This window comes from Xenopus tropicalis, chromosome 4 (genome assembly GCF_000004195.4).
Source record: "Xenopus tropicalis strain Nigerian chromosome 4, UCB_Xtro_10.0, whole genome shotgun sequence".
NCBI lineage: Eukaryota > Metazoa > Chordata > Amphibia > Anura > Pipidae > Xenopus > Xenopus tropicalis.
Genome location: NC_030680.2, coordinates 118,973,670 through 119,001,470, shown reverse-complemented (window position 1 = coordinate 119,001,470; position 27,801 = coordinate 118,973,670). Strand labels below are relative to the sequence as shown.

Here is a 27,801-nt window from a genome sequence, read left to right as displayed (position 1 = left end):
TTGTTTTCATTACATTTTTATTGCATTGTATTTGCTTTAGTAGCCACTGAGTGGCACTGCCTAGAGTTACAAAGTCTGTTATCAACAAAACCCCCCAATTCCTTCTCAATTAAGTACTAGTTAGTGTACCAATTGCATTTATCAACACTAAACCTCATTTGTCAATGTGATGTCCAGTTCTCCAGTTCAGGCAAATATTTCTGCAAAGTGGAAACATCCTGCATGGAATTTTTTTAGCAATTGTGAAGTTATGTTGTAATTATATGTTTATACAGTGTTGCCCCCTAAAAACCTCTTTTACTTTAAACTATAAATCCTGTTAGTTCCGAAAATATGTTTTTTTCTGTTGTGTACTGTATTTGCGTTTCAGTATATGCGGTACATCAGGGATGTCCACCCTGAGACACTTCAGTTGAGGGCCCCCATTTTCATGTTCTGACCCAGGAACAAACTACAAAGCTATGCGTAGCAAATACATAGCAAAACAACTTTACACAGAATTTATAACCCCTGGTTTATATGCATGGCCTACAATATTACAGGTTTAATAGAATACTGTACTCGGGTGAGTTTATGGTAATCCCTAGCAAAGATTGCCAGTTGGGATGATGGCTATTGCAGTGGCACAAACAATTAAAAGTAGAAAACATGAACACATGACAAGGCAAGAAATAAAAAAATGATTATAAAACATAGACACCAAACATATGACTTATGGTTTAATTGATAATGATTTAAATGCTTTACATAGTATCTCCTCATGACTTATTAAAGGATTTAATGGTAAATGTGCAGCCTTCTTTAATGATCTGTCTATAGTGGCTCTATTGCAAATGGGAATATTGCGGTCTTTTTTAACCATGTAAATAACCATGACACAAATTTTACATGTGTAAAATTATATTTAAAAAAGCCACAGAACATTGCATAACAATATAAGCTGGTATCCACTGGGAGACTGTAGCATATTACAATGCAATCCATAGGCTGTCTAGGAATACCTGTCAGGGTTTGCAGACAGCAGTTTACTGGGCATTGTTAAAATAAAGGTCACTAAAGCCTTTTCTCTTAGCTAAGGCTAGTTAAATGTTCTCCAACCAATAATGAATCTTCTCTCCTTACAGCCAGATTCTGGCTCTTCTCCATTGGCTGCAACATGCCAGTGGCAAATATGTCCGTTGTGGCATGAGCGTAATAATACTGCAGCTGTGATCCACAAGTCCGCTGTAACAACCCATGCAGTGAAAAACCATCGGCGTTTGAATGGCTTTAGGCCTCCCAACTAGCTCCTATGTTATGCACAATGCAGGTGATCAGGAGACAGCTACTGAATGTGGCACAAATGCTCTGTCCGTATTGTGCCAAGATAATTATAGGCAAAACCACTGCCACATCACTGGGGTTTATATCCTGTGTAATTTGCACCGATAACCTGTTGGTGGAGCAATTAGAGTGCAAGGATAACCAATGTATGCAAAGCTTTGTTACAGGTCCTGTTAGCCAAGGTATGAATCCAAGTTATCATGAAATCTGGTGAGGTGTTTCTAGCATTTCCATAAGGAATGTATCAATGGGTGTGTCGCCAATGAGCTTGAAGAAGAAAAGGTGCTCCAGGCACTTAAGTCCAATAGATCTCAAAGCTGGAAGACGTAACAGCAATTTAGCGAACCTGAAATGCAAAAAGACCTTTAAGAACTTGGTCAAATAAAGAAGATATCACAAACCTATCATTGAAGGTAGTATGTACATTGATATATGCACAGCCCATTCCAGTAACATTTACAAATGAACTTAATGTATGGTCATAATTTGTATGCACCTGCAAGTTTTTGCTTAACCTAGGAATATAATAAGACAAAAGAAGGGATTATGTGTAAATACAAAAAGCAATATAGATGCAGTATTCAAAGGACAATAGGTATATAACTGAGTAATGCTTCAATGCTTATAGATTATGTGTTTAACCCCAGAGCACTGACATCACCAGACATGCACAGAGGGCCGGATAGTGCTCCAACATAACCAATAAGCACCATAGCATCCAAAGCATGCTGAGCATAGGCAACATAAGGGTTGCTGAAACCACAATTATATGGAGCTTTGCCGAACTACTTTGGAATCATGGACAAAACCTGTGGAGCACCATTTACAGTATAATCCTTTGTTGCTGCTACTAGAAAAAAAGCCATACAGTTCTAATAGCAATGTGCCCCACAGCACTTACTCTAAGAGATTCTCGAGGGGATCAATATTTTTGATTTATTAATAGAATATTCTCTAGATTGCAGTGATGACTTACTGTTATTTTGGTGGACCGAGTTAAGAACAAAGGTGTAGTTATGGGGGTTGAGACAGTAGTTGTTATTGTGTTTTTACTTATTAAACAGTTGTGAAAAGCGTTATTGTTCTGGCCTTGCTTGGAACAGGGGCTATTGCCAGGGCTGGTATTAAAAATCTTGAAGGATTCCAGGCCCCAATCTGCCCCATTACAGCCTCCAGCCAACACTCGAATTCCCCCCCCCCCCACCCCAGAGCAATCACTGCACCACTAGCCCCAAGTTAGGAAATGGGGGAAACATGAGTTGTGAAAATGATTTTTACTAACTGTATTAATGATTAGCTAAAACTAGCAAATAGTACTACAGTGTGTTAGAGTGTCTTCACCTTTTGTATTGGTTATTGGTTGCTTTATATGTTACTCTGCATGTTCAATGTATGAAACCCACTTATTGTACAGCACTGCGGAATATGTTGGCGCTTTATAAATAAATGTTAATAATAATAATAATAATAATAATAATAATAATAATAATAGAGTGCCCTGTTGGCACTTCTGTGGTTCTGATTTAGAATACACTGTGCAGTGCACTTAGTTGCCCAAAAGATGGCAGTGTTGAAATTGTAAAAAAAAAAAAATACATATGAAACATTTAATTATTCCCAGTATAAGTAAGTTAAAGTCCAATGATAATATAAATAAAAACAGTTCTATAGTTATGATTCATGATGAGGTTAGAGCTGTAAGTGAGCAGCAGTAGGTATAGCAGTGCAAGATGGCACGAATTCAACCTTCAGTTGAAGGGCAATAAATCAGACATTATGACCTCATATAAATAATATGCATTGCTTTATTTTTGTATATTTTTAAAATAAATTTCTTTTTAAATCATTCTTTATTTTTATTTATATAAACAAGGATAAGGGGAGGGTTTAGAAAGGAAGAGTGTAAGGGGCGATTGGGGTATAAGACACAGAGTATAATACAGAGAGCATTATATAGTAAATTACAGTTAGAGAAGGTTGTATCTTGCAGGACATAGAAAACAGTTGCTCTTCTACATTAACGTTAAAATAGGTGACCTGAATTGACAATTCTTATTATTTAAGTAAAGCTAATTACAGCTAGTCATTAGAAGCCATTTATTAGATCTAAAATGTTGAATTTCTAGTCTGATGTACAAGTTTTTTTTCTGTCCAGTAATTTTCAGGGCCAGTTATAGTGCAGGCAAGAGATGACGTTTACTGTATATCTAGTTGTTATACATGCAGAAATACCAGTTCAGCACAAGGTACTTGTATTTGCTCTTTTTGGTGCCAATTTACAAAGTTTGGTTAACTATAAGGCTTACAGCAGGTTTGCCAGAGTTACATTCCTTTGTAATTACCCTCAGTTTGAGGGGGTGGGGTTTGATTAGTTGACCTTAACAGACTGTATAAATAGAACCACTGGCACTCCAGTGGAGCTTGCTCTGGTGGTAGGTGCTCTGTAAGTGATTGCTCTTTAAGTGGGGGCTCTATAAGTGGAGTTATAATCACAGGAGTTAGTGGGGGCTCTATAAGTGGAGTTATAATCACAGGAGTTAGTGGGGGCTCTATAAGTGGAGTTATAATCACAGGAGTTACAAACTAAGGGAGTTAAAACAAGGTAAAAAAAAAAAAAAAAAAAAATTTTTTGTTTATTTAATAGCCTTTTTTCACCAATTTTTGTTTAACTGTTTCTGTAACTGGGAGAATGAGTGGCAGCAACATTGAAGGTATGACACAGTGCACAGCCTGCCGCATGTATGCAGTTGTGGAACAACAGTTCCAAAGTGCATACCTCTGTTGTGGATGTGAGCGAGTTGCCACTTTAGAGGCTCGCGTTAGAGCACTAGAGGAACAAGTTGCAACACTGCGTTCTATTGACAATCTTGAAAGAAGTCTCTTGCTAACTGAACAAGAACTAGCAGGGTCAGATAGTATGGGGGGAGGGGAGCAAGGAAAGGATGATAGGGCAGTAAGCTGGGTGACAGTTAGAAAATCGAGTGTGGGGAAAAGAAAAAGGGAGGCTGCTCCAGGGTTTGCGCATCCCAACAGATTTGCCAGATTGTGTGAAGAAGATGGGAGTGTGAACTCTGGACTGGCGGTTCTAGATGAGGCTGATCTCTCTAACAGCCGGGAGACCAGTTTCTCTAGTAGTGGTGGGGAGGAGAGCAGAGCTAGGCCTAAACAGATGGTGGTTATAGGGGATTCAATCATTAGGAAAGTGGACAGGGTAATCTGTCGAGCGGATCGCTTCAACCGGACAGTTTGCTGTCTTCCTGGTGCCAGGGTTCGGCATGTGGTTGATCGGGTCGACACATTATTGGGAGGGGCTGGGCATGACCCGGCTGTCTTGGTACATATCGGTACTAACGACAAAATGAACGGTAGGTGGGGGACCTTAAAGAGTGAGTTCAGGGATCTAGGCTCTAAAATTAAGCAAAGGTCCTCCAATGTCATTTTTTCGGAAATTTTGCCGGTGCCGCGTGCTAGTTTAGGGAGACAGCGGGAGCTTAGGGAGCTAAATGCGTGGCTAAAGTCTTGGTGTAGGAAGGAAGGGTTTGGGTTCCTAGAGCACTGGGCTGACTTTTCTTTGGGGTACAATCTATACAGCCCTGACGGATTGCACCTCAATGGAAGGGGGTCTACTGTGCTAGGGGAGAGAATGGTTAAGAGGCTGGAGGAGTGTTTAAACTAGACAAGGGGGGGGTTGGTAAGCTAGATTCTTATGGGAGAGCTAGTGTAGATGGGGCAGTGGGACCAGTAAAGGGTTGTGGGGGAGGAGTGAGGGGGGCATATAGTTTATCAGATAAGGAGCTTCCATTGTTACAAGGGAAACAGACTAATTTTCACCTTAGCTCTAACTGTCCTTTAGCTAATGTAAGCTGTAGAGGAAGAAGTAGTAATCTCCGCTGCATGCTGGCTAATGCGCGTAGCTTGTCGGGAAAAATAGGGGAGCTGCAGGCTATTGCATGTATTGAAAATTATGACTTAATTGGTATCACTGAGACCTGGTGGGATGAAAAATGCGACTGGGCAGTGAATTTAAATGGGTATACGCTTTTTAGGAGGGACAGAGGGATTAAAAAGGGTGGAGGGGTTTGTCTTTATGTAAAGTCAGATTTAAAGCCATGTAATAAAGACATTACCAATGAAAACGTTGAATCTCTTTGGGTAGAAATTTCAGTAGGGCTGAAGGTCACAAAGAAAATGATCATTGGTGTATGCTATAAACCACCCCGTATAGATGAGGGGGATGAGTCCCAGCTACTTTTGCAAATGGAGGAGGCTTCAAAATTGGGTCAAGTTGTTATTATGGGGGACTTTAATTATCCGGACATTGACTGGAGTAATGGGGTGGCTAAGTCAGAAAAAGCTAGTAGGTTTGTAAATATGCTAAATGACAACTTTTTATTTCAGGTGGTTCAAGAACCTACTCGGAATGAGTCTATTTTGGACCTGGTAATATCTAATAATACTGAACTTATCTCTAACATTTGTGTGGGTGAGCATTTGGGGAACAGTGATCACAACATGGTCTCCTTTGAGATAATGCTACAGAGACAGCTCTATAAGGGAGTAACTAAAACGCTCAATTTTAGACGTGCAGACTTTGCCAGTATAAGGGCATCTCTGCAATGTGTCAACTGGGAAAGGCTTTTCATGGGGTTAGACACAGAAGGAAAATGGAACATCTTTAAAACATTGCTTTGCAGGTATACACAACAGTATATTCCCCTTGTAAGCAAGGAGAGGCATCGCAAAGCAAAACCCTTATGGCTGAATAAAAGAGTTAAGGTCGAGGTTGGTAATAAAAAACGTGCTTTTAAAGCATTCAAGTTAGCTGGGACAGCGGAAACTTTCATCAGGTACAAGGAAGCAAATAAAGCATGCAAAAAAGCTATCAGGCAAGCTAAAATAGAGATGGAAAGGGATATTGCTGCTAGGAGTAAAAAGAATCCAAAATTATTTTTTAATTATGTGAATAGTAAAAAAATGAAGCAAGAAGGGGTGGGAACTTTATTATCACGGGGAGGTACGTTAGTTGATGAGAACGGGGAAAAAGCTGAAATTTTGAACTCTTATTTTTCATCTGTCTATACATCTGAGGAGCCAGATAATGAAGGCTTCCCTTTTAATATACCCAGTGCTAGTAATTTAGCTACTGGCGCATGGGTCACTCAGGAGGAAATTCAAAAGAGACTTGAACATGTAAAGGTAAACAAAGGTCCAGGACCGGATGGGATTCATCCCAGGGTATTAAATGAGCTGAGCGCTGTGATTGCCAAGCCTCTTCACATAATTTTTCAGGATTCGTTGAGGTTTGGCATGGTGCCGAGAGACTGGCGGATTGCTAATGTGGTGCCGTTATTTAAAAAGGGATCTCGTTCTCAGCCTGAAAACTATAGGCCTGTTAGTCTGACATCAGTAGTAGGAAAGCTTCTGGAAGGGGTAATAAGGGATAGGATAGTTGAATACATTGCAGTTCACAATACTATTAGTTTGTGCCAGCATGGTTTTATGCGTAACAGATCTTGCCAGACTAATTTAGTTGCCTTTTATGAGGAGGTGAGCAGGAACCTTGATGCTGGAATGGCAGTTGATGTCATCTACTTAGATTTTGCTAAAGCGTTTGATACAGTACCTCACAGAAGGTTAATGATCAAATTGAGGAATATTGGCCTAGAACATAATATTTGTAATTGGATAGAAAACTGGCTGAAGGATAGAGTACAAAGAGTGGTGGTAAATGGAACATTTTCTAATTGGGCCAGTGTGGTTAGTGGAGTACCGCAGGGGTCAGTCCTTGGTCCTTTGCTTTTTAACTTGTTTATTAATGACCTGGAGGTGGGCATAGAGAGTACTGTTTCTATTTTTGCTGATGACACTAAATTGTGCAAAACTATAAGTTCCATGCAGGATGCTGCCGCTTTGCAGAGCGATTTGACAAAATTGGAAAACTGGGCAGCAAACTGGAAAATGAGGTTCAATGTTGACAAGTGCAAAGTTATGCACTTTGGTAGGAATAATATAAACGCAAACTATCTACTGAATGGTAGTGTGTTGGGGGCATCCTTAATGGAGAAGGATCTAGGGGTTTTTGTAGATCACAAGTTGTCTAATTCCAGGCAGTGTCATTCTGTGGCTACTACAGCAAATAAAGTGCTGTCTTGTATAAAAAAGGGCATTGACTCAAGGGATGAGGACATATTTTTGCCGCTTTTTAGGTCCCTGGTAAGGCCTCACCTTGAGTATGCAGTGCAGTTTTGGGCTCCAGTCCTTAAGAAGGATATTAATGAGCTGGAGAGAGTGCAGAGACGTGCAACTAAACTGGTAAAGGGGATGGAAGATTTAAGCTATGAGGTGAGACTGTCGAGGTTGGGGTTGTTTTCTCTGGAAAAGAGGCGCTTACGAGGGGACATGATTACTCTGTACAAGTACATTAGAGGGGATTATAGGCAGTTGGGGGATGTTCTTTTTTCCCATAAAAACAATCAGCGCACCAGAGGTCACCCCTATAGATTAGAGGAACAGAGCTTCCATTTGAAGCAGCGTAGGTGGTTTTTCACGGTGAGGGCAGTGAGGTTGTGGAATGCCCTTCCTAGTGATGTGGTAATGGCAGACTCTGTTAATGCCTTTAAGAGGGGCCTGGATGAGTTTTTGAACAAGCAGAATATCCAAGGCTATTGTGATACTAATATCTACAGTTAGTATTACTGGTTGTATATATATAGTTTATGTATGTGAGTGTATAGATTGGTTAGTATAGGTTGTGTGCTGGGTTTACTCGGATGGGTTGAACTTGATGGACAATGGTCTTTTTTCAACCCTATGTAACTATGTAACTATGTAACTATACAGCATACCTGTGATGAATACAAACAAATAATCACTCCTCACCTTCCTGGCTGCTCTGGGTACTTTTGTTTGGTGTAGGATTCAAGAGTGGCATAGACTTTTTCACGCAGTGCCTCAACCTCTGCAGCGTTGGACAGTCCCTTTGCATCTAAACATCAATATGAAAGAGCTGTGTTATCGCTGTTCCTTGGAACATTCATAGAAGACGGGCCTATGGCTGGGAAATACAAAAATCCTTTCTGGAAAATCAATATTCCGATAACTTGAGGGAAAGCCACGGATCAGTTGAAGTGAAAAACAGTTGTGCAATGCGTTTGTTATTTGTATTCCACAAAAATGGCTTCTACAGACTGTGTGAGGAAAAATGATTCATACAGTGTAGCCAGGTACATCTGCTAAGCCAAATATTTGAAGTGCTTAAGGGATCTACACTGGAGTAAACTGGACAGCCAATTACTTAAATGGGTCAAACAACATGGATGGTAAAAACCTTGCACGACACACAAAATAAATAGGGCTTCACTGTAGTGTGCCCAAGAGGCTTTTTTGTAGAATGCTATTGATTGGAAACGCAATGAATGCTTTGCAAAGGAGATCTCAAGGAAAAGTTTTATAAATGTTCTCAGGAAACATTACATTTGCCAGCAGATACAACCTTTTTATTGTTTATCACCCATACAGTATAATGCAGGGTTGGGATCTGTTATCTGGAATGCTCATGACCTGGGAATTTCTGTATAAAAGGTCTTCCTGTAATGTGAAACACTTTGTCTTAAAGGATAACTAAACCCTAAAAATGAATATGCCTAGAAATGCCATATTTTATATACTGAACTAACTGCACCAGGCTAAAGGTTCAGCCTCTGTATAACAGTAATAATCCAGGCCTTCAAAGCTGTCACAGGAGCTCCCCATCTGGGATTAAGTTAGGAGGGTCGGTGACACTGCACATGCTCAGTGTGCTCTGGGCAGCTGTTTAGAAGCTAAGCTTTGGGGTCATCGCAAATCATCAAGCAAAAATGTGGTTTGCCTTTCATATAAGCTGAAGCTACAGGGCTAATTAATAAATTCTGGTGCTAATTGCACTGGTTTTAGTACTGCCATGTACTCAGCCTTATATCGTAACATGTATATTCTATAGATACATTATATTGTGAGTCGGCCCCTAAGCTCAAGTAAGTGCCAGCAGCACAGATATGGTGCAGGGAATCAGCAGAAAGGAAGATGGGGAGCTACTGGGGCATCTTTGGGGGCACAGATCTTCCCTGCTAAAGGGCCGTGGTTGCCTTGGGCTGGTACGGAAGCCCAAAACATAATTAACATTTCTAGCCTACTTCTTTATCTATGCTTTAGTTCTTCTTTAAGGCCATCATTACCTACAAAATACTGTGATATGATTATAGAGAAAAGCAAATCAGTCAAGAAAAAAGAATAGTTGGCATATTGTAGCATCAAAAGGGGTTTCCAGTATGTAGATCTCTTATCTGCACTTTTTTTGTTATGCAAAGTCTTCATTTACCTGGATTAAACAGAACAATAGCTCTCAGGCATCCCAGCTCTGATTTATCCATTTCCATATCTTTCATTTTAGAGACCAGCTCAGTTAGAACCCTGTATTGAAATGGAATGATACAAGGGTTAATGCCTTTTATACAAATAAAGCAACAGGGTCTTAATATGTTTTTTACATTTTCTTGGAGAGAAACATTTAACCAGACTCGAGTCAGTAATTCCATGCCCAGATATTATATAAGGTCTACATACAGTAACCTGAGCTGATTATGTAGGTTTCTTAGAAGGTGGTCATTATCATCATAAATCGACACTGAACTCTAGCATTGTCTGTATTGGGTAAGACACCGAGTCTCATTTACTAACATAGTTAACATAGGTAATAACACCAGTGGTACCAATAGCACCAACCAGGTATACGTTTTCATGAGGCTACTAAAAGTTAGAAGATTTAAGCAACGATCTGATTGGTTTCTATGGAAAATGCACTGGCTCTTATAGTCGTAAATTAGCTGCAGTTAGCTTTATGCAATATTTATTAAAAAATATATAGATTCAAAAGTATAGGTGCCTACAAAAAAATAACACCTAGAAAGCTAGCTAGCTTTAGGAAAATGTGATGGTGCTGGCAAACAGAGGGGATATTTGCAGTACAAATGATGCCATTTGGGTGGGGGAGACGTGCCCAACTGATATACATTGTAGCAAATATAGGCTTTACATGTCCTTTAAGAGAGGCCTGGATGATTTCTTCAACAAGTATAATATATAAGGCTACTGGAATCTTAAAGGAAAACTATACCCCCAGAATGAAAACTTAACCGTTTATATTATTTTAAGTGACCTATTAAAGAATTTCACCAAACTGGAATATATATATATATCAGTAAATATTGCTCTTTTACATCCTTTCCCTTGATCCACCATTTAGCGATGGGCTGTGTGCTCCCTCAGAGATCACATGACCAAAAATAATGTAGCTCTAACTGTAACAGGAAGTAGTATGGACACAAAAGGCAGAACTCTGTCCATTAATTGGCTGATGTTTTACATATGAGCTTTTTAAGTAATATATTGAGACCTACATTATTTGGGGGTATAGTTTTTCTTTTAAGAGCCACAGTTAGTATAGTATAGGTATCAGAATATGTAGTTTATATATATATCTCTACTGTACAGCGCTGCGTACATAAGTAGCGCTTTATAAATAAAAATATACATACATATGTATACATGTATAGACAGGTTGGTATAAGTATGTACCTGTCAAAGATTGAGCCTACTCCTGCATTGTGTGCGCTGCTTCTGTGGACATGTAAACCGGTAGCCAAAAGAATGCCATCCTGCACAGAAACTGAACGGTGCGAAAAGGAAGCAATCAGTAATTCATTCCAACCTGCAATGTAAAGATATTATGGCTCACCTGTCTGTCTGTCAAGCATATTTTAACAAGCAAAAAGCAAAAAACAGAAAATGAGAAACAGATGGCTTCACAGGCAAACGCTAATCCCCGATTTTTTTTTAAATTTATATCCGTTATATTATGCTTTATTTACCAGTAGGTCCTTCCAGCAGATACAAGCACCCATTACATTACAGTGAGCTGTGTTGTGGAATTCTCTCCCTGAATCAGTGGTACTGGCTGATACATTAGATGGAATGGGTTGACTGGCTAGTGAGGTTATGGGAGATAGCTCATAGTATAAGTTAATCTGCAGCAAATTAGAGAGGCTTCAGAAAGGGTTTTTTTGCCTTCCTCTGGATCAGCTAGCAGTTAGGCAGGTTATATATAGGCATTATGGTTGAACTTGTTTCAGAATTTACTATGTTATTCCATACACAGGTGATCTGCCATAATATTAATACATTACAAAAGGGATGCTAAACTATTTACAATGACACAATTTAATTACAATTTATGCCCCAGTTTATTAGTTTACAGAACCATATTATTACATTTATGTAACCTGTACCTGTGAGGTTCTATATCACCTCATAAATACAAAAATTAAATAGATAAAACATTAGACACTGTGAGGTTGCATTCACTGCATTATCTTAGCAGCAATTTTTCTTATTCTTATCTAGAAAAAAACAAGAAAAAGGTTTTTCTCAGGAGGCCAAAATTAAGTATGGAAGTCAGCTTTGCAACCCTCAAACTTGTTTACAGTTATTAACATACTTTAATTAATATTCCCTATTGTGGCAGGACATTTCCCTTTATTAAGAGGGTTATGGAGACCCATCATAAAAGGCATAGTTTGATCACAAATTAACTCTTGCAGTTAAAGTTTAATTACATCCACCCTCACCAACAAATAAACCATGCAATATTTTTAGAAATATTATAGAAATAATCAACAGTTTTATAAACAGCAACCACTTCCAAATTCCAATATTGTCAATGGAAATCATGTCATTTGTGATATGTAGGGGCAATTACTGCTTGAAAACCTGTTGGTATGTTGGTATTTGCTCCAACCCAGTTAGGGTGTGCAGGGAAAAGGCACTATCATATGAATATTATTTAGAATAGAAGCAAGACTCTCATGTAAGGGACTAAAGGCTTAGTTACCCTTTATTTAGGCAGTCTCCTACAATATAAGACAGCTAACTGTAGTCCTAATATACTGTTGGGAAGGGGAGATGTTTCCTATCCTGGGCTAAAGTATTTTCCTGACAGTTCAGTAACTGACCGGGAGGTGTGAGTTTGTTTATACATAAAACATGCCAGTGCTCCAGAGGCCTGTAATATTTACCTGCTCGCAGCAGAATGACTTGGTCTTCTAAAGGCAAATCTGAAAAATGTGGAATTCTTTTTGCCCATTCCACCAAGGTAAATAGCTGCTTGTCTGCGGCGTGGCATATATTGGTGACTGGGTCATTTGTCTGTGAACACAGAGAATATTCTATTGAGGTGCAACCAAACTGTGTTGGTGTGTTATTTTCAAAATTAAAGGGGTCTTTCACCCAGAAAATGTGTTTTGCATTGAAAGAAAACGAAATGCCAAGCATCTTTCCTATATATGAATTTCAATAGTTTTAAAGTTATTTGTAAACAGAATTTCAATTAAAACCAGTATCTGGCTATTTACTTTTTTTGCTCTCCTAGTTTTGGCTGCTGACACAGTGTTGCAAGTTAGTCTCTGCCTAACTGGCCTTCAGGCTGCCTCTTCTCCATCCACTGCATTGGGGCAAACTAAGGGGCAGATTTCCTAGACACCAAAAAGTATGAAAAAGGTCGCGCGGGCATCGAAAAAGTCACGCAAGCGACGAAAAATTTGTCGAAAATACACTTGGAGAGTGAACGTTCCGAGCGTATTTTCGCCAAATTTTTTGTCGCTTGCGTGACTTTTTTGACGCCAGCGCAACTTTTTCATATGCTTATGCGACTTTTTCATATGCTTGTGCGACTTTTTCGTGCGCTTGCGAGACTTTTTCGTACGCTTGCGAGACTTTTTCGTACGCTTGTGAGAAAAAATCAGAAAGGTTTTCCCGCTGTTTACAATTTTTTGGTACGAAAATTTTGTGCCTTTCGGATCGCCAATACAATATTATCATGACTAATACGATTTTTTCGTAAGCATTTTCGTGATATTTGCGATCTTCAGAAATTTTCATATCCAATCCGAATTTATCCCATTCGGGATTGGAACTCGTGATTTCATGAATCTGCCCCTAAGTTTTGAAGTAAATAGACCTGCATTTGGATCTTGCTTGTGATGTTTTAACACTTGTTAGGTTCCTCCTAGTAAGTTTATTGTCAAACTTTTGTTTTCCACTGCCTGGTTGCTAGGGTAGTCTGAAAAATAGCAACTGGTTAGCTGCTGAACACAAAGCTAAAAAATTGAAAAACCTAAATAATAAAGTTAATTTAAAGGTCAACAACCCTTTTAACCAATGTGTTTTGTAAAAAAAAACATTTTCCTGTGACAGAATCCCTTAGATACACAGAAATATGTCATGTTTTAATAAAGTGATGATATGGTGGCAATGTTGGCATTTTGCACTTTACTATAAACGCTCCTTAGTATGAATATTTAATAATCCATTCTCTTCTGTGAGATGAACTTATATATTGAATTATACATTGTAGATACTCCTGAATCAGTATGTTTGATATAAGAGGCTGCAAGTTCTTTTAAACATGAGCAGTGAGATAAGACACATCTGAGAAGCTACAATAGGTTCAGTTCTTGTTTTCAGTCAGGTCACGTTCTTCCTATATGCATTCCTATTCCTGCATATATTCTGAAATAATCTGGGTGTGTGTTTTTATGCCCCTGATAAGATTTCTTTTCTGTAGATACAGAAAGATCATGCATGGGAAGTGTAACCTGTATTGTACAAGTATGAGGCAAGAGTAATCCTTACAGAATTTGGCAAACCAGCATCTCCGAATGCTTCGATCTTCGGTTCCACTGCCAGCTCTGCTTCCAGAATTCTCTCCACTGGCATTTCCTCACTTGTACTACTAGTAGATTCCGCCTCGGTGTCACTCTTCTCTCGGCTTCTTTGCCTTTCTTCTTGAACTGCTGCCAGTGGGAACGATGGGTAGAATGTTAGTAACACTGAACAAGATTTACAGGTAAAGAAATCTGACAAATGGAGCCTAGTCAGTGAGTACTGTGCAAGAGTATTCTTGTTTGTATGTGTATCATGCTTGTGCCACTCATGGTACAACACAGGAATAATACACTGAAAGTGTGCAGTGCTGTCACAAGGCCCATTGACCAATACCTACCTAAAAATGTGACTTTGTCTTAGCAACACAATTTCTCAAATAAACATCCTTGCTATACAAACAATCTACATTGCTACAAAAACAATTTATATTTGTAGCCATACATGCATAGAAACAGCCAAACAAATCCCACCTAGATTACTGCTTCATACTCTTTATAGGCAATCCTTTCTCCAGTCTTACGTAATTTCAGTCTGTTCTAAATCCTTCTGCTACTCCTATCCAGTTACCTCAGCTTTCCATACCAGCTGATCCTCTAGGCAGTCCTTCTCTTCCAACTTCCACTCAAATGAACATAAGGGTTAATTTACGTCTACAAGCATAGCAGGCAGCTTGCACTTCTCCCCACAGTGAATTGCACATAACACCACTTTCTTTTTATATAGAAGAAAATGCTCTCCTTGCACTTCCGTATAGTTGCACTTGATGCCCCTCAAACCTTCCTCCCTTCTGTTTTGAATCGGGCACTGCTGTGCCTATTGACACATGGGAACCCTGGAGCTACTGCCACCTCCTGACCAGAATGTGTCTTGTGTCAATAGACGCAGCGCACTTGTGACTAAAATCAGTTATGTGATTGAGCTCTAATACATCTGCTAGGAAACGGAGCTGACACCCAACTCCTGCATGGAGAGGAGGTGTGTGAAGATTAAGTTGATTATTTCAAAAACAGTACAGCATTTTTTAGCAATTATATATAGAGAGTTTCTATTTCAGTATGATGAAGCTTTTATTACATTTACATTTTTGCAATAGTTTCCCTTTAACAATAAAAACCTTCCCAATTCTCAGCTCTGTTCTCAAAAATGTCTCCCTTTAAGGTCCATACAGTCTGTTTCTGCCCTTCACCTTTCTTTTCCTCTTATAACCTCATCCTATTCCATCACCAGCTGTCCATTACCTCTAAAAACATCCTGAAGACCAACCTAAATGTTATGCCTATTTTGTTCCTCATCAATTTAGATTGCCAGCTCTTATTAGTAATTCCCTCTTTGTATTTTAAAGCACTATGTAGCTTGCTGGCCCATATAAATTATGATGTTACAATATGTTGCAGTCATAATTTGCACAATACAGGAAGGTGCAGCTTTTGAGCTTTCTGTTTAATAAGTTAACTTTGCATTAGAAAAGGCTGACAGTCAATATACATGTATTTTTTTGTCTTAACTGAACCCATACAATTGTTATTAAGTCTGGTGGCCCCACACATGTATTTATTTTGGAAGGCATCTTCATGGGACAATTTAACCACCGCCATTTAAGGAATTTGCAAACAAGGACAATGTGGCTTCTATTGCTCTTTGGCTTTGTGGTTTCTAATTTCCTGCCCTAAGACATTATTTTGGTAACCTCATGAACCTAGTGGTGTTATTTAATTTCCAAAGAAAGTCCACCCTAAATACAAAAAGGGTGTATTCTTTTGGAATAAATAATAACTTGTATTGCCACAAAGTCACACAGCACATAAAAAGCAGTTTATCCTATCGATTTAATACCTATAGAAGTGTTTTTCTGTACTAGTTCTCAAATTCCATCAATCACACATTTATTTGATTACAACAGCGCCAGTACTCAGATATTGCCAACACTACATTTTAGATACGACTGGAAGCTTTGGAAAGGAATGAAAGATCATATTCACATTCTAATATCCTTTTGCTGCCAGAGTTACCCAGAGTGCAGACTCACCTTCCCGCTTCATACCCATGGCCAGACACTTCTGATAGCGGCAATACTGGCAGCGATTGCGCTGACGCTTGTCGATCAAACAGTCTTTGGTATCTCGGCATGTGTAAACCAAATCTTTTCTTATTGTGCGTTTAAAAAAACCTTTACATCCTTCACAACTGTACACTCCATAATGTTTGCCTGGAAATATGTAGAAATGATAAATATCAGAGTCTGTGCAAGACTAGGTTGCTCCCAGTGTTTCACCGCTCTCCCCAAAGCTATCAAACTGCAAGGCATGAGTTGGGCTAGAATGCTTACTAGGCATAAGAGAGTCTGGAAGATAGATGTGTCTAATGACTATTCACTTCTCTATGCAGACCACTTTAATTGCACCAGTAGAAAGGGAGCTCTGAAATACTAGTCCAAATATTGCTTAAAGGGGTGCTTTACCTTTAAATCACCTTTTGATATGATGTAGACTGATATTCTAAGTATATTTGCAATTGGTTTTCATGTTTCATTTTTTTGTGTTTTTTTTTAATGATTTTGCTTGTTGTTCAGCAGCTCTCCAGTGTGGAAATTAAGCAGCTATGTGGTTGCTATAGTCCAGTTTACCCTAACAACTAGGAAGTTGTTTGAATGAAAGCCTGTTGGATGAATAGGGGAGGGCTGGAATACAAAGGTTAGTGAATAAAAGTAACAATTACAATAAAATTGTAGCCTAGGTCTGTGACCCCCACCTGAACGTTGGAAAGAGGCAGAAAACAAATAATTTAAATACATAATATTATACATTAACTGCAACAGTAAGTCCATGTTCACCTGTTTTACTTTCAGTGGGAAATCTAATGCCCTTGTATGCATTCATTTATAATATACTATACCCCATTTAATTGTATGTAATCTTATTAGCAGATGATATATTGCCAAACAAGTGGATCAGACAGTGAGTAATACCTGAGGACCTGTCCCCGCAGATGGCACAGATGTGTTTGGTTAATGCCCCTGGGCTGTTGCACGAATAATTGTTCATGCACGGACTCCCAAGGTTGCTGAGACCTGGCGGGGGCTTAATGTCTTCCGAACAGCTTATATTGTTCATGAGGTTAAACTGGGGGGAAAAGAAATAAGGAAAAAGAATTTAACAATCAAATACAAATAGTTAGGCTATTTCTCAGAAACATTCAAATCGTGCAATCATGCCCCATTTATCACACATGTGACTGCCTCCCATGTATTGATGCTGACACAGCCCAAAGGGAAAAAAATCAGAAGGACAGAAGTCTAGCATTAAAGGGATGGTTCAGCTTTCAGTTAACTTTTAGTATGTTGTTCCTAGCAACTTTGCAATTGGTCTTCATTATTTTATTTTTTTTTATATTTATTTGCCTTTCTCCTCTGCTTCTTTCCTTTATTCAAATGGGGTTCACTGACCCCAGCAGGTAAAAAACTATTGCTCTGTGAGGCTGCAATTTTGTTGTTATTGTTACTTATTGTGTGTTATTTATCTTTTTATTCAGGCCTTTCCAATTTATATTTCTGTTTCTTATTCTAATTACTGCTTAGTTGCTATGGTAAAAGATAGCTGCTAAAACCCCAAAGTAGAGGGTTGCTGAACAAAAAGAAAAAGAGCTGAAAACTGAAAAATTGCCTCAGAATCAATGTGTGCCTCATGCTAAAAATGTATTTGCAGCTGAAGTACCCCTTTAAAAAACATATGCAATTACAGCTTTGAATACAGGGAATCTATTATGAATATGGAATCTATTATATGAAAAACGGTTTTCCAGAAAGCTCAGAATCATGGAAAAAATTTGAAATTTTGCATGTATGTATATTTAAAAGTATCTCCTTTTTTTCTCTGCAATAATAAAACAGTACATTGTACTTGATCTGACTAAGATATAACTAATCCTTATTAGTGACAAAACCATCCTGCTGGGTTTATTAAAATGTATAGAGGATTTCTGACAAACAAGGTATAGAGACCCAATTTTGTAAAGGTCTATTCAGGCCCGGATTTGTGGAAAGGCCACAAAGGCCTGGGCCTAGGGCGGCAGAAGTTTAGGGGCGGCATGCGGACCTCTCCCCACTGCTCCGTATGGGAGTTTAAAGAAGCGTTTGCGCATGCGCACTGGGGAGCGGGCGCGTTTGCGCATGCGCACTGGGGAGCGGGCGCGTTTGCGCATGCGCACTGGGGAGCGGGCGCGTTTGCGCATGCGCACTGGGGAGCGGGCGCGTTCGCGCATGCGCACTGGGGAGCGGGCGCGTTCGCGCATGCGCACTGGGGAGCGGGCACGTTCGCGCATGCGCACTGGGGAGCGGGCACATTCGCGCATGCGCACGGGGTCGCGTTCGCGCATACGCAGAGGGGGATAGCCACAGGGGCGGCCTCGGGGCACCTCACAGAGAAATCCGGCCCTGGGTCTATTAGAAAACCCCTGGTCCAGAGAATCCTGGATAATAGGTTCCATACCTTTACTAATAAAGGCACAACCAAATATTTTTAAGAGGTCAGATGTGATTAAATAAATAAAATATACAGTAGAAACTATTTTACATTTTTCAGGGGACCAGAAAAAAGGTTTCTAATCTGGGAAAATGTAAAATCAAGGACATGCATTAGGCATTGGTGGAGCCACAACAAAATGGTGCAAAATGTGGGAAAACCTGATACCAAGGTACAGTATGTAAAATTGAGGTTACACTGTAAATCCCAGCAATGGGATACTAAAACAGCAAAAACTCTAAAAAAAAAAAAAAAAATCTTGCCAAAAAAACGCAGGCCAATAGCGATATGCGATTTTTTCTACAGGCATGGATTCACAGCAAAATTCTGCATTTTGTCATCATTGAATTTTTTGAATTTTGCAGCGAAATTTGCGGTCATTTAAAAAGAAAAAAAAACGGTTGCGTAAAAAAAAGTTATTTCGCTAATTTTTTGCTTTTTTAGTATCCCATTGCTGGGATCTACACAGGGCTCCTATGTGCAAACAGCCAACTGGTAGCAGCCCTAGTATAGATAAGCACATTATCAATTTGGGCTGAAATATGTGAGTTGGTGTCCTGTAGGGTCAATAATCTGGTTTTTCATGAAAACTGGTAGTTAAAACATTTATTTTCTCATGAATGTAACTTTTCAGTCTTGAGAACCAAAGCAATGTTTTCTTTTTAGGCACCCTTATAGTAAAAGTGGCTTTCGTGCCACCATTGTTCACACGAAAGATCATTCCCACACTCAACTGACGTTGAGGGCTGAATCGTCAGATATGGATCCAGAAACCCTTTATTCAGAAAGATCTGAATTACAGAAAGCCCGTCTCCCATAGGACAAATAATTCAAATTTTTTTAATTTTATTTCCTTCTCTGTTATAGTAAAACAGTACCTTGTACTTGATCCCAACTAAGATATAATTAATCCTTATTGGATGGAAAATAACTATTGGGTTTAATTAATGTTTTATTGATTTTTTTAGTAGACTTAAGATATGGAGATCCAAATTACAGGAAGACCCCTTATCCGGAATACTCTTGGTCCCGAGTATTCTGGCTAACAGGTCCTATACCTGTATAAGGACATGGCAGATAAGACTACAGATGTTTGTTTGAATATCATGAATAGTGGTGAAATTTGCAAAACAGTTGTTAGACTGTTAAACTGTTAGCTATAGAGTAGCAATTACATTTTTACATGAACGTATGGGTTTTGTTCTGTATGAAAGTTAGTAAATAGACCCCTTAGACTGTGCATCTTTAAGTCCTTCAGTAATTGCTGGAGTAGGCCACAAGTTTGAGGTTTCTCTTTAAGAGCCTTCTTTTGGAATGCAAAGCTAATGTTTTCCAGCACAGGTGAGAATAAAATACCTACTGCTTGCTCAGATGTGGCCTGAATGGAAAGTTAATTATTGAGGGACTTACCGGTGGACTCTCATGGCCAGGGAAATTGAGGATTGTTGGAGAAGGCAGGGAGTGCGGTCCCATGGAGGATGCAATCACTCTGTATGGAGGGCCTATATTATTGCCCGGAGAGCAGAGAGAATTCATATTTGTTGTCATAGACCTTGGTCCATTCATGGAATTTCCCATGTATCCTGTGTGCACATCTAGAGAATTCATCGCTGCCAGATTAGACGAGGAGCTGACTGATGTTGAATGAGCATGAAGCGGAGCATCTGTGCCGAAAAAATAATATAAAGCAATTATTTTATTTTTTTTAGCTTCCCCTATAATAGGTAATTTAACTTGGTTTAGTTATAAAAACAGTTATTTAAAAATAAATTAGATTCTAGTGGGAGTCAATTTTGCTGCTTTTGAGATTACATGTTTTTATCAGCCCTATGCCCTGTAACAAAAGCATATTAAACATCTACCCTGTGGATCTAAGGATTTGATATATACAGGTTGATTATTATCCAAACCCACCTATTATGTTAGTGTCATAAATACATACACGATTCAGATTATATATAAATATATATATGTGTATTTACTTTGCCTATTTTCAAACTACAAACTTTGTAGTCACTGCTATATACAATTATACAATGGAGAATTATAGTGGTAGTACAACAACATGTCTATTGGTATAATCAGAATAAAGACTTCCATTGTTCTAAAGGCAAAACACTACTTTACCGAGTACCAACACAGAGGATGAAATCCCCAAAGCCACACGAGGTGAAGAAGTTTACCTTGTAAATTTTCCCAGCACTGTGAAGCAGCAGGCATGCATTATGATGACATTTGAAAGCTATACTTATTCAAATGACATGGCTGCCATTCCCCACCTCGCCAGGACATTGCTTGATAAACATGAGTGCTGCCTGCTCACCTAAGAGCTAGAATTACCTGACTAAAAGGACGACTATTTTCTTTTGCCATGCACACGCAGAGAGGGAGACATGCTGATAAATATATTTCCAGGCAAACCACTTACTCCCACAACACATACAGCCGTCTGCAAATGTGCTACTAATAACTGCTGAAAGCTTTTAGCACCTCATTGCTTCCTACTACTTCTGTTCTGCAAAATAAAACTGTGTTGATTTGTAGTAGTCAGTGTGTCAAAGTCTGTGGCAAGCAAGCTGTTAATGCAATGGTTTATTTATATCTCTAGTGTAAAATCACTTCCCTGGTTCTTCTCCATGTTGGTACTAGGCAAGTTAGCTCCTCCCTCTGCATAGAAGAACCTTCTCCCAAACAATTATACAGTCCCGGATTATGGAAGGTGGTAAATGCCCTTTTCTGGCAAGAATATTTGCTTTGGTTGCCATAGGCCTGGTCCTTTGTGACCTTCCCACAAATCCAGGTCTGAAAAAGTAGTGACAACTTGGTGTCGGCATGACTGGGTGTCAAGTTCAGGGCTGGAACTAGGTGTAAGCAGAAGAGGCATGTGACTAGGGTGCAATGGTGGAGGGGGGGGGGGCGCTAGGCATGTACCTCTTTTGTCTACCCCTAGTCTGGGCCTTAGTCTGCCTACTGCCCTTATGCCCCCACTGCCCATCTGCCAGTAGTGACTTGCTTTTTTTACAGGCAGCTACAGGTTAAACAATGAAAGCCCAGAGTTTATAAAGAACAGATTTTTCAAAGCTCAAAATAATTTTCTCTGTAGGGATGTAAAATAGTTCATCTTTGAGATAGGCATGACCATTGACCTGTGGGGAGGTAGGTGTTTCTCTTTAGTTCTGTAATATTGGATAATAATAAAAAGTGGTGGGATTACCATGTGCTTTATGTGTTTTGCCTGATGTGCAGATAAAAGTAAGGTTGCCACCTTTTTCTGTGACTAATGCAGGCCTTAGGGTTGGAGGTGGGGTATGATGTCATTTGGGAGAGGGTCTATGATGTAAGGGTGGGGAGGGAAATTGGCAGGCTGGGCGAGGGAAAGGTGAATAGGGCTGGTAAGTGAGTAGGGAAATTTGTGGACTGGGCAGGGTTATAGGCAGAACATATGTGGGCCCATAGTTATAAAAGGTGATGGGCAGCAGAGAGGGTCTGGAAATGGAGGGATTTATAGGCTATCACAAATTTATTATTTGGTTTATTTGTAATACGGGTGCTCTAGCTGGCTTACTGTCTAGGCTGGTCAAATACCGGCCAGGTAGCAACCCTAGGTAGGAGTGCCGAGAGTTTAGAGGCAGGACTGGGCCTCAGTTTCTGGGTTATGCCAGGATAGATATTGTTAGTCTGACTATGTCACAGGTGTAGGGCAGCCAAGGTTAGTGAGCAAACTACTAGCTGCAAAATTTTATTGGCACATGTTTTGGGCCCAATCGGCCCTCAGGGGTAAGTGTAACATTATATTATTATAAATAATATAATAAATTTGTTATTATAAATATTATATACACAGTACAGAAAGTGACAAAATAGAAAGACATGCCCCAAAAAGATTTACATAACCCAATAGGTGAATGTGCACAAAATGATCCATTATTGCAACAATTAATGCAAAAGCCTTGGTTCATAAAGTTCATGCCAGCGCCATTTTTGCAATAACACCTGACTTTCAGTGTGAATAATGTTAAATGCTTTTGTATGGTCCATTCCAGGTTAGTCAAGGCCTACCTAATAGCAGGGTAATAGTAGGGTACAAGGAAGCCCAAAAAAGGCCAACCTAATAGCAGGGTAATAGTAGGATACAAAGGAGCCCAAAAAAGGCCTACCTAATAGCAGGGTAATAGTAGGGTACAAAGAAGCCCAAAAAAGGCCTACCTAATAGTAGGGTAATAGTAGGTTACAAAGGAGCCCAAAAAAGGCCTACCTAATAGCGGGGTAATAGTAGGGTACAAAGAAGCCCAAAAAAGGCCTACCTAATAGTAGGGTAATATTAGGTTACAAAGGAGCCCAAAAAAGGCCTACCTAATAGTAGGGTAATAGTAGGCTACAAAGGAGCCCAAAAAAGGCCTACCTAATAGCGGGTAATAGTAGGGTACAAAGGAGCCCAAAAAAGGCCTACCTAATAGCGGGGTAATAGTAGGGTACAAAGGAGCCCAAAAAAGAGTTACTTGACATAATGGCAATTTTAAAGCATGGGTTTAAAAAAAAAAGGCTCATGCTTGTCAGTGCAGTTGCGGCCTCCTTAATTGCCCCCTGCAGTCATCTGCCCATGCACTCATTGTACTGCCACAGATTTACACTCGGTGCCACTCAGTTAACTGATGACTGATTGCTATTGATTTCGAGAACTAGAGGAAAAATGTTAAGACACTACCTCCTGTACATGTAACACAAACCTGGTGCTGACCCTTTTCCTAAACTTGAACTTTCCTCACAGAACCCACCCCCCACACTAGCACCGCTAGATGCTTCATGTGATAGTTTGTAATAACCCAACAGGGCCATTAGCTGTACTACACTCACTCCAGCCTGTCAAATGCATTGCTTTACTAGGCAATGAACACTAGGGGGAAGGTTTAGTTAAAACTACTGACTGCTGAACATGTCCTTAAAGCAATGTGCTCAAGCCACACTGATTGTTTGTAAGGATTTCACTAAGAGTAGTCAGTCAGTGGAATCCATTGGTCTAAAGATGGCAAAGCCTAATTGTAAGTGGCACGTGTCAGGCCAAGAGTTCAGTATATCACAGCCTGACTTCCTTTTGGTGAGTCAAAATTACTTAGCCACTGATTAACCCATTTCACCTTAAGCAGGTACTATATATCCCTAATGCAGAATAGTTAGTAACAAGACTATTGGCACAACAATCAACATATGCAGGGGTAATAGTAGGGTACAAAAAATCTTCCATGTCTATCATAGACATGGAAGATTTTAGGATGAGGGGTAGTAAGGTAATGCAAGTAAGAATTCCAGAAAGCACGGTGGGCTAGACAGTAAGGTATCAAGGTATGGAGTAGGATCTAGGTATGGAGTGGGATCAAATGAGGCATTAAAAGGCACACAAACCCAAAGTGTGTTCTTAATTGTTATAAAAGAGATCATGGCACCACAAATAAAACATTTTTTACATCTGTGCTATTTATAATTTTGCCTTTAAAGTATTTGCCCAGTGCTTTTTACATTCCCTATCCGATCCCCCATGTTCCTCTATGAGGGGGCTGCCATATTTGTGCTGCTTTTAGTTTTAGAAAGTCTGGTTGAGAATGGACAGACAGGCTGGCAAAACAGTCAGGTTTAGGAACTTCAAGTAACAATAACAGACATTTTATTAACATTTTTTTAAGTTACAGGACCTGGTAGGAATGATGGATCATTGAAGTATATATATATATGTGCTATGAGCTGGAGTTAATTAGCCCCCTCTGCACTTGAAATGAACCCCAAGGGCATTTATGTTGCTCTATGCATTAACTACCTCAACCCATAGTCTTCTAATTCTAATATATAAAACAGATATTTCATTAGTAACCGATTAATAATCTAGTATGGAAAATAATGAAAACCTACCTAAAGCTATTGTTTTGTTTAGATTGAAAAGATATATAGCACAAACTAGCTATGAAACATTCCCTTTACTGAAGAGCGAAGCTGCCGGCTCCCAGTTGGTTCAGTCTAAGCACTTGGCCCACTCATAGGTCAAGATGTCATTGCATGCATAGAGCATTTATGAGAATGAAATCACCCACACATAAATTACACAGAAAAGCAGCCCTATCAGCAAAAAATGATCAACATGACCTATAGGTAACTTTTCATGTAAGTTTATATTATGCAGAGTAGTTTTATAGTGTCTGTATCAGTTAAAGAATCTGATTATATAAACAGTAATAATTAATTAACCTCAAACTGTATCATCAGCTCCCATACGCTGCATACACAGCTACATACTTTCATATTTTGCCTGCCCCTATAGTGTCAGTTCCACAGCACATGACAGTAAGACATTCCGACTCCTACAAACACAGAGAGATTCTGTTGGGGTGACTTCTAGACCAGCAGACAGATATGTGTACTTACTGCTGAATCCTGCAGGAAACTTCATGATTGGATGGTACTGTGTATCCATTTTCAGTTCATGATGAAAGCACCACTCTTCGTCTCTGGCACAGGGCAGGGGGTATAGACCTCGTACTCACACACAGCCTAAATTTCTCTCCACAATTGCGCCTTTTCATCAAACCAGCCTGATTTGTGTATGTATCGTCCTGGAGTCAGGGCTGCCAGCTGTATCCAAGCACCGCTGCTCACAGACTTCAGCTTTAGCACAGCCACACAGACACAGAGCGGGATGCTATGCCTAGTTCATAGGGGGTGGGAAAAGGATAAAGGCAAGGGAGGAGGGCTCCTTTCTTTGCTACTTAGTGCAAAACCAGGACAAATCTTGTTAGAGAACCAGAGAAGTATCAGTAATATGCAACCATTTTATCCTAAGCCCCCAAACACAGTATTCTGCTTTTTTCCTTGTACTTAAATCAATAAGTAATAGGGAATTATTGCCTAATTTAGATTTAGCAGGGTATCTATAAGCACAGAGCTTAATGTTAAGCCACTCCTGTTTATAACAAGTACAAATACTATAATATTTAATAACCTTAGTGAATTTTGTGGTTTCTGCTGCAAAAAGGGTTTGGGTGCATGCAGCTTTAGTTAACAGCTTTGGCAAAGGTAAGGGTTATTTTAAAGATAACCTGAACTATGAAAATGGCAAGAGTCCTCTACCAGCTGCCAGTATCCCTAAATCACACCAACCAAGTGAAGAGAAACTGTAATATGAAACAGGATCACAAAATATAATCAATCTAAATCAGAATTTTTATTCAAAATCTGATTTTTAGTCTATAATACAGCAATGGTTATTTTATGTAGACTTGCTTGCAAAATGCTTTAGACACAGTAAGGCGGGGGGGGGGTCATTTTCAACAATAATGGATATTTTAAGTTCCAGGACCTGGTAGAAATGATGAATCACTGGAGTATATATTATATATGCCACGAGCTGGAGTTAATTAGCCCCTGTGCACTTGGAATGAACCCCAGGGGCATTTATGTTGGTCTATGCATTAAATACCTAACCCCATAGTATTAAAAAATATTCTAATATATAAAACAGATATGACATTAGTAACCAATTAATAATCTAAATTCCATAATTTCCATTCCAATAATGACAACCTAACTAAAGCTGCTGTTTTGTTTAGACTGAAAAGATATATAGCCCAAACTAGCTATGAAACAGTCTCCCAGTTGGTTCAGTCCAAGTACTTGCCCCAGTCATAGGTCAAGATGTGTTTGCATGCATAAAGAATAAATGTATAAACTAAAGCTATCTTCTACCAATTGTCTCTAGTTTTACACAATTTGAAATCAAAGCAAGATGACCTAAATCCTATGTTTCAGTTATTATTTGTACCTCCTCGGGCAGCAGTAACTTTCACTAAAAATCCGCTGTAGCCACTGATTCATATCTATCATTGGCTTTGAGGAATATCTTTGGCTGTATTCACTAGGTGATATAGAGCTGTTTGCCCTGAGTTATACATTTATTGCTTTGCTTTAGTCTTGCTATGGAACTTGACTAGTAATTAGCCTTGGGAGTCTGACGTGCCCTATTCTGCATTTACAGCAATGTTTGGGCTGGAGATTCTTTTCAGATGACCTAGGTTCTAGCTAAGCTTCAGGTAAAAGACTGATTGAACTTCTTCTCTAGACTGATACAAAAATGTTGAAGAATGTTTTGAAGACAATTGTTGAGGATCCTTGAGGGTCAAAGAGGCTAGCGATATTTCTGAATATAATTGGATATAATTAGCATTGGTCTGAAGCACTGAAGCTTTTGCCAGCTCTAAGTTCTGACTTTGTAGCTTGCCTTCTGTTTATCTCTTGTGTTGACGTCAAGCTTGTGTAGAGTCACAGTGCTCTGAACAGAATGTTTTTAGACTGTCTAGTAATACTATTGATCTGTCCGGGCAAATGTATAACAGAGTTGTGTGCAGGGCCATCTGTGCCATGATGAGTGCCCACTAACTTATACAGAAACCAACTTTTTGACTTTCACAACGATATGGTCCAAAAGTCATCAAGCAAAAATAATGTGTTCAGGCCTGGACTGGGATGCAAAATAGGCCTAGGAATTTCCACTACACAGAGGCCCAAACAGTCCTCTACCAGCCCACTAAATAGTGACTGTCTATGGCATGCCAGAATCTGCAGATTCTGAACCCTTTTTTCTAGACTACATACAAAAATGGTGCCAAGTTTGCAGGAAATCAATTTATTGGCGAAGCCCATAAAGTCACTCACAACTTACATAATTGTATAATTATGTGTAGTGCTCTGAAAACGTTATGGCCATATGCACTTTGTGAATATCCCCCTAAATACCACACCTATTTTACCAAAACATACCCCAGACGTGCCAGTATAATTAGTACACAGAATGGATTACAAGCATATGAACCCCAGAGAAACCAGTATAATAGCCACAAAAAATGGATAATCAACATATTAACCCAAGATGTACCAGCATAATTACTACAGATAATGGATCTAGGAGCCAGTATGATCACTACATAAGATAGATAAAGGGCATCATAACCGCAGCCATGCCAGTATAATTACTACAGAAAATGGATAATCTGCATGTTTAGCCAAGATATGCCAGTATAATTACTACAGGAAATAGATAATTAACCTATTAACCCTAGATGTGCAAGTACGATCACTTAAAAATGGCCAATGAGCACTCCACTGAACCCAGACATGCTGGTTAGATGAATGGAGAAATGGGCAGATTCATAACTTTCCCTCACCT

The 27,801-nt window shown here is 39.3% G+C and overlaps 1 protein-coding gene across 5 annotated transcripts in view; it reads right to left on the bottom strand.

Annotated features, from left to right (window-relative positions):
• Positions 1–27,801, bottom strand: part of rxrg (retinoid X receptor gamma) — a 68,646-nt gene continuing 40,845 nt past the window's right edge. For 2 of the 5 annotated variants that reach the window (XM_004913772.4, XM_004913776.4), the window contains exons 2-10: positions 20,007–20,260; positions 17,045–17,198; positions 16,106–16,285; positions 14,047–14,207; positions 12,432–12,561; positions 10,936–11,068; positions 9,680–9,771; positions 8,203–8,308; positions 1–1,669 (exon numbers count right to left, since the gene is read on the bottom strand). In XM_004913772.4, coding sequence (XP_004913829.2) covers positions 1,522–1,669; positions 8,203–8,308; positions 9,680–9,771; positions 10,936–11,068; positions 12,432–12,561; positions 14,047–14,207; positions 16,106–16,285; positions 17,045–17,198; positions 20,007–20,260 — 1,358 coding nt within the window. In that variant the 3' untranslated portion in view covers positions 1–1,521. Of the gene's footprint in view, positions 1,670–8,202; positions 8,309–9,679; positions 9,772–10,935; positions 11,069–12,431; positions 12,562–14,046; positions 14,208–16,105; positions 16,286–17,044; positions 17,199–20,006; positions 20,261–25,007; positions 25,357–27,801 lie in introns of those variants that run through there. The other 3 variants (XM_002933753.5, XM_004913775.4, XM_004913773.4) reach the window with 3 other exon arrangements.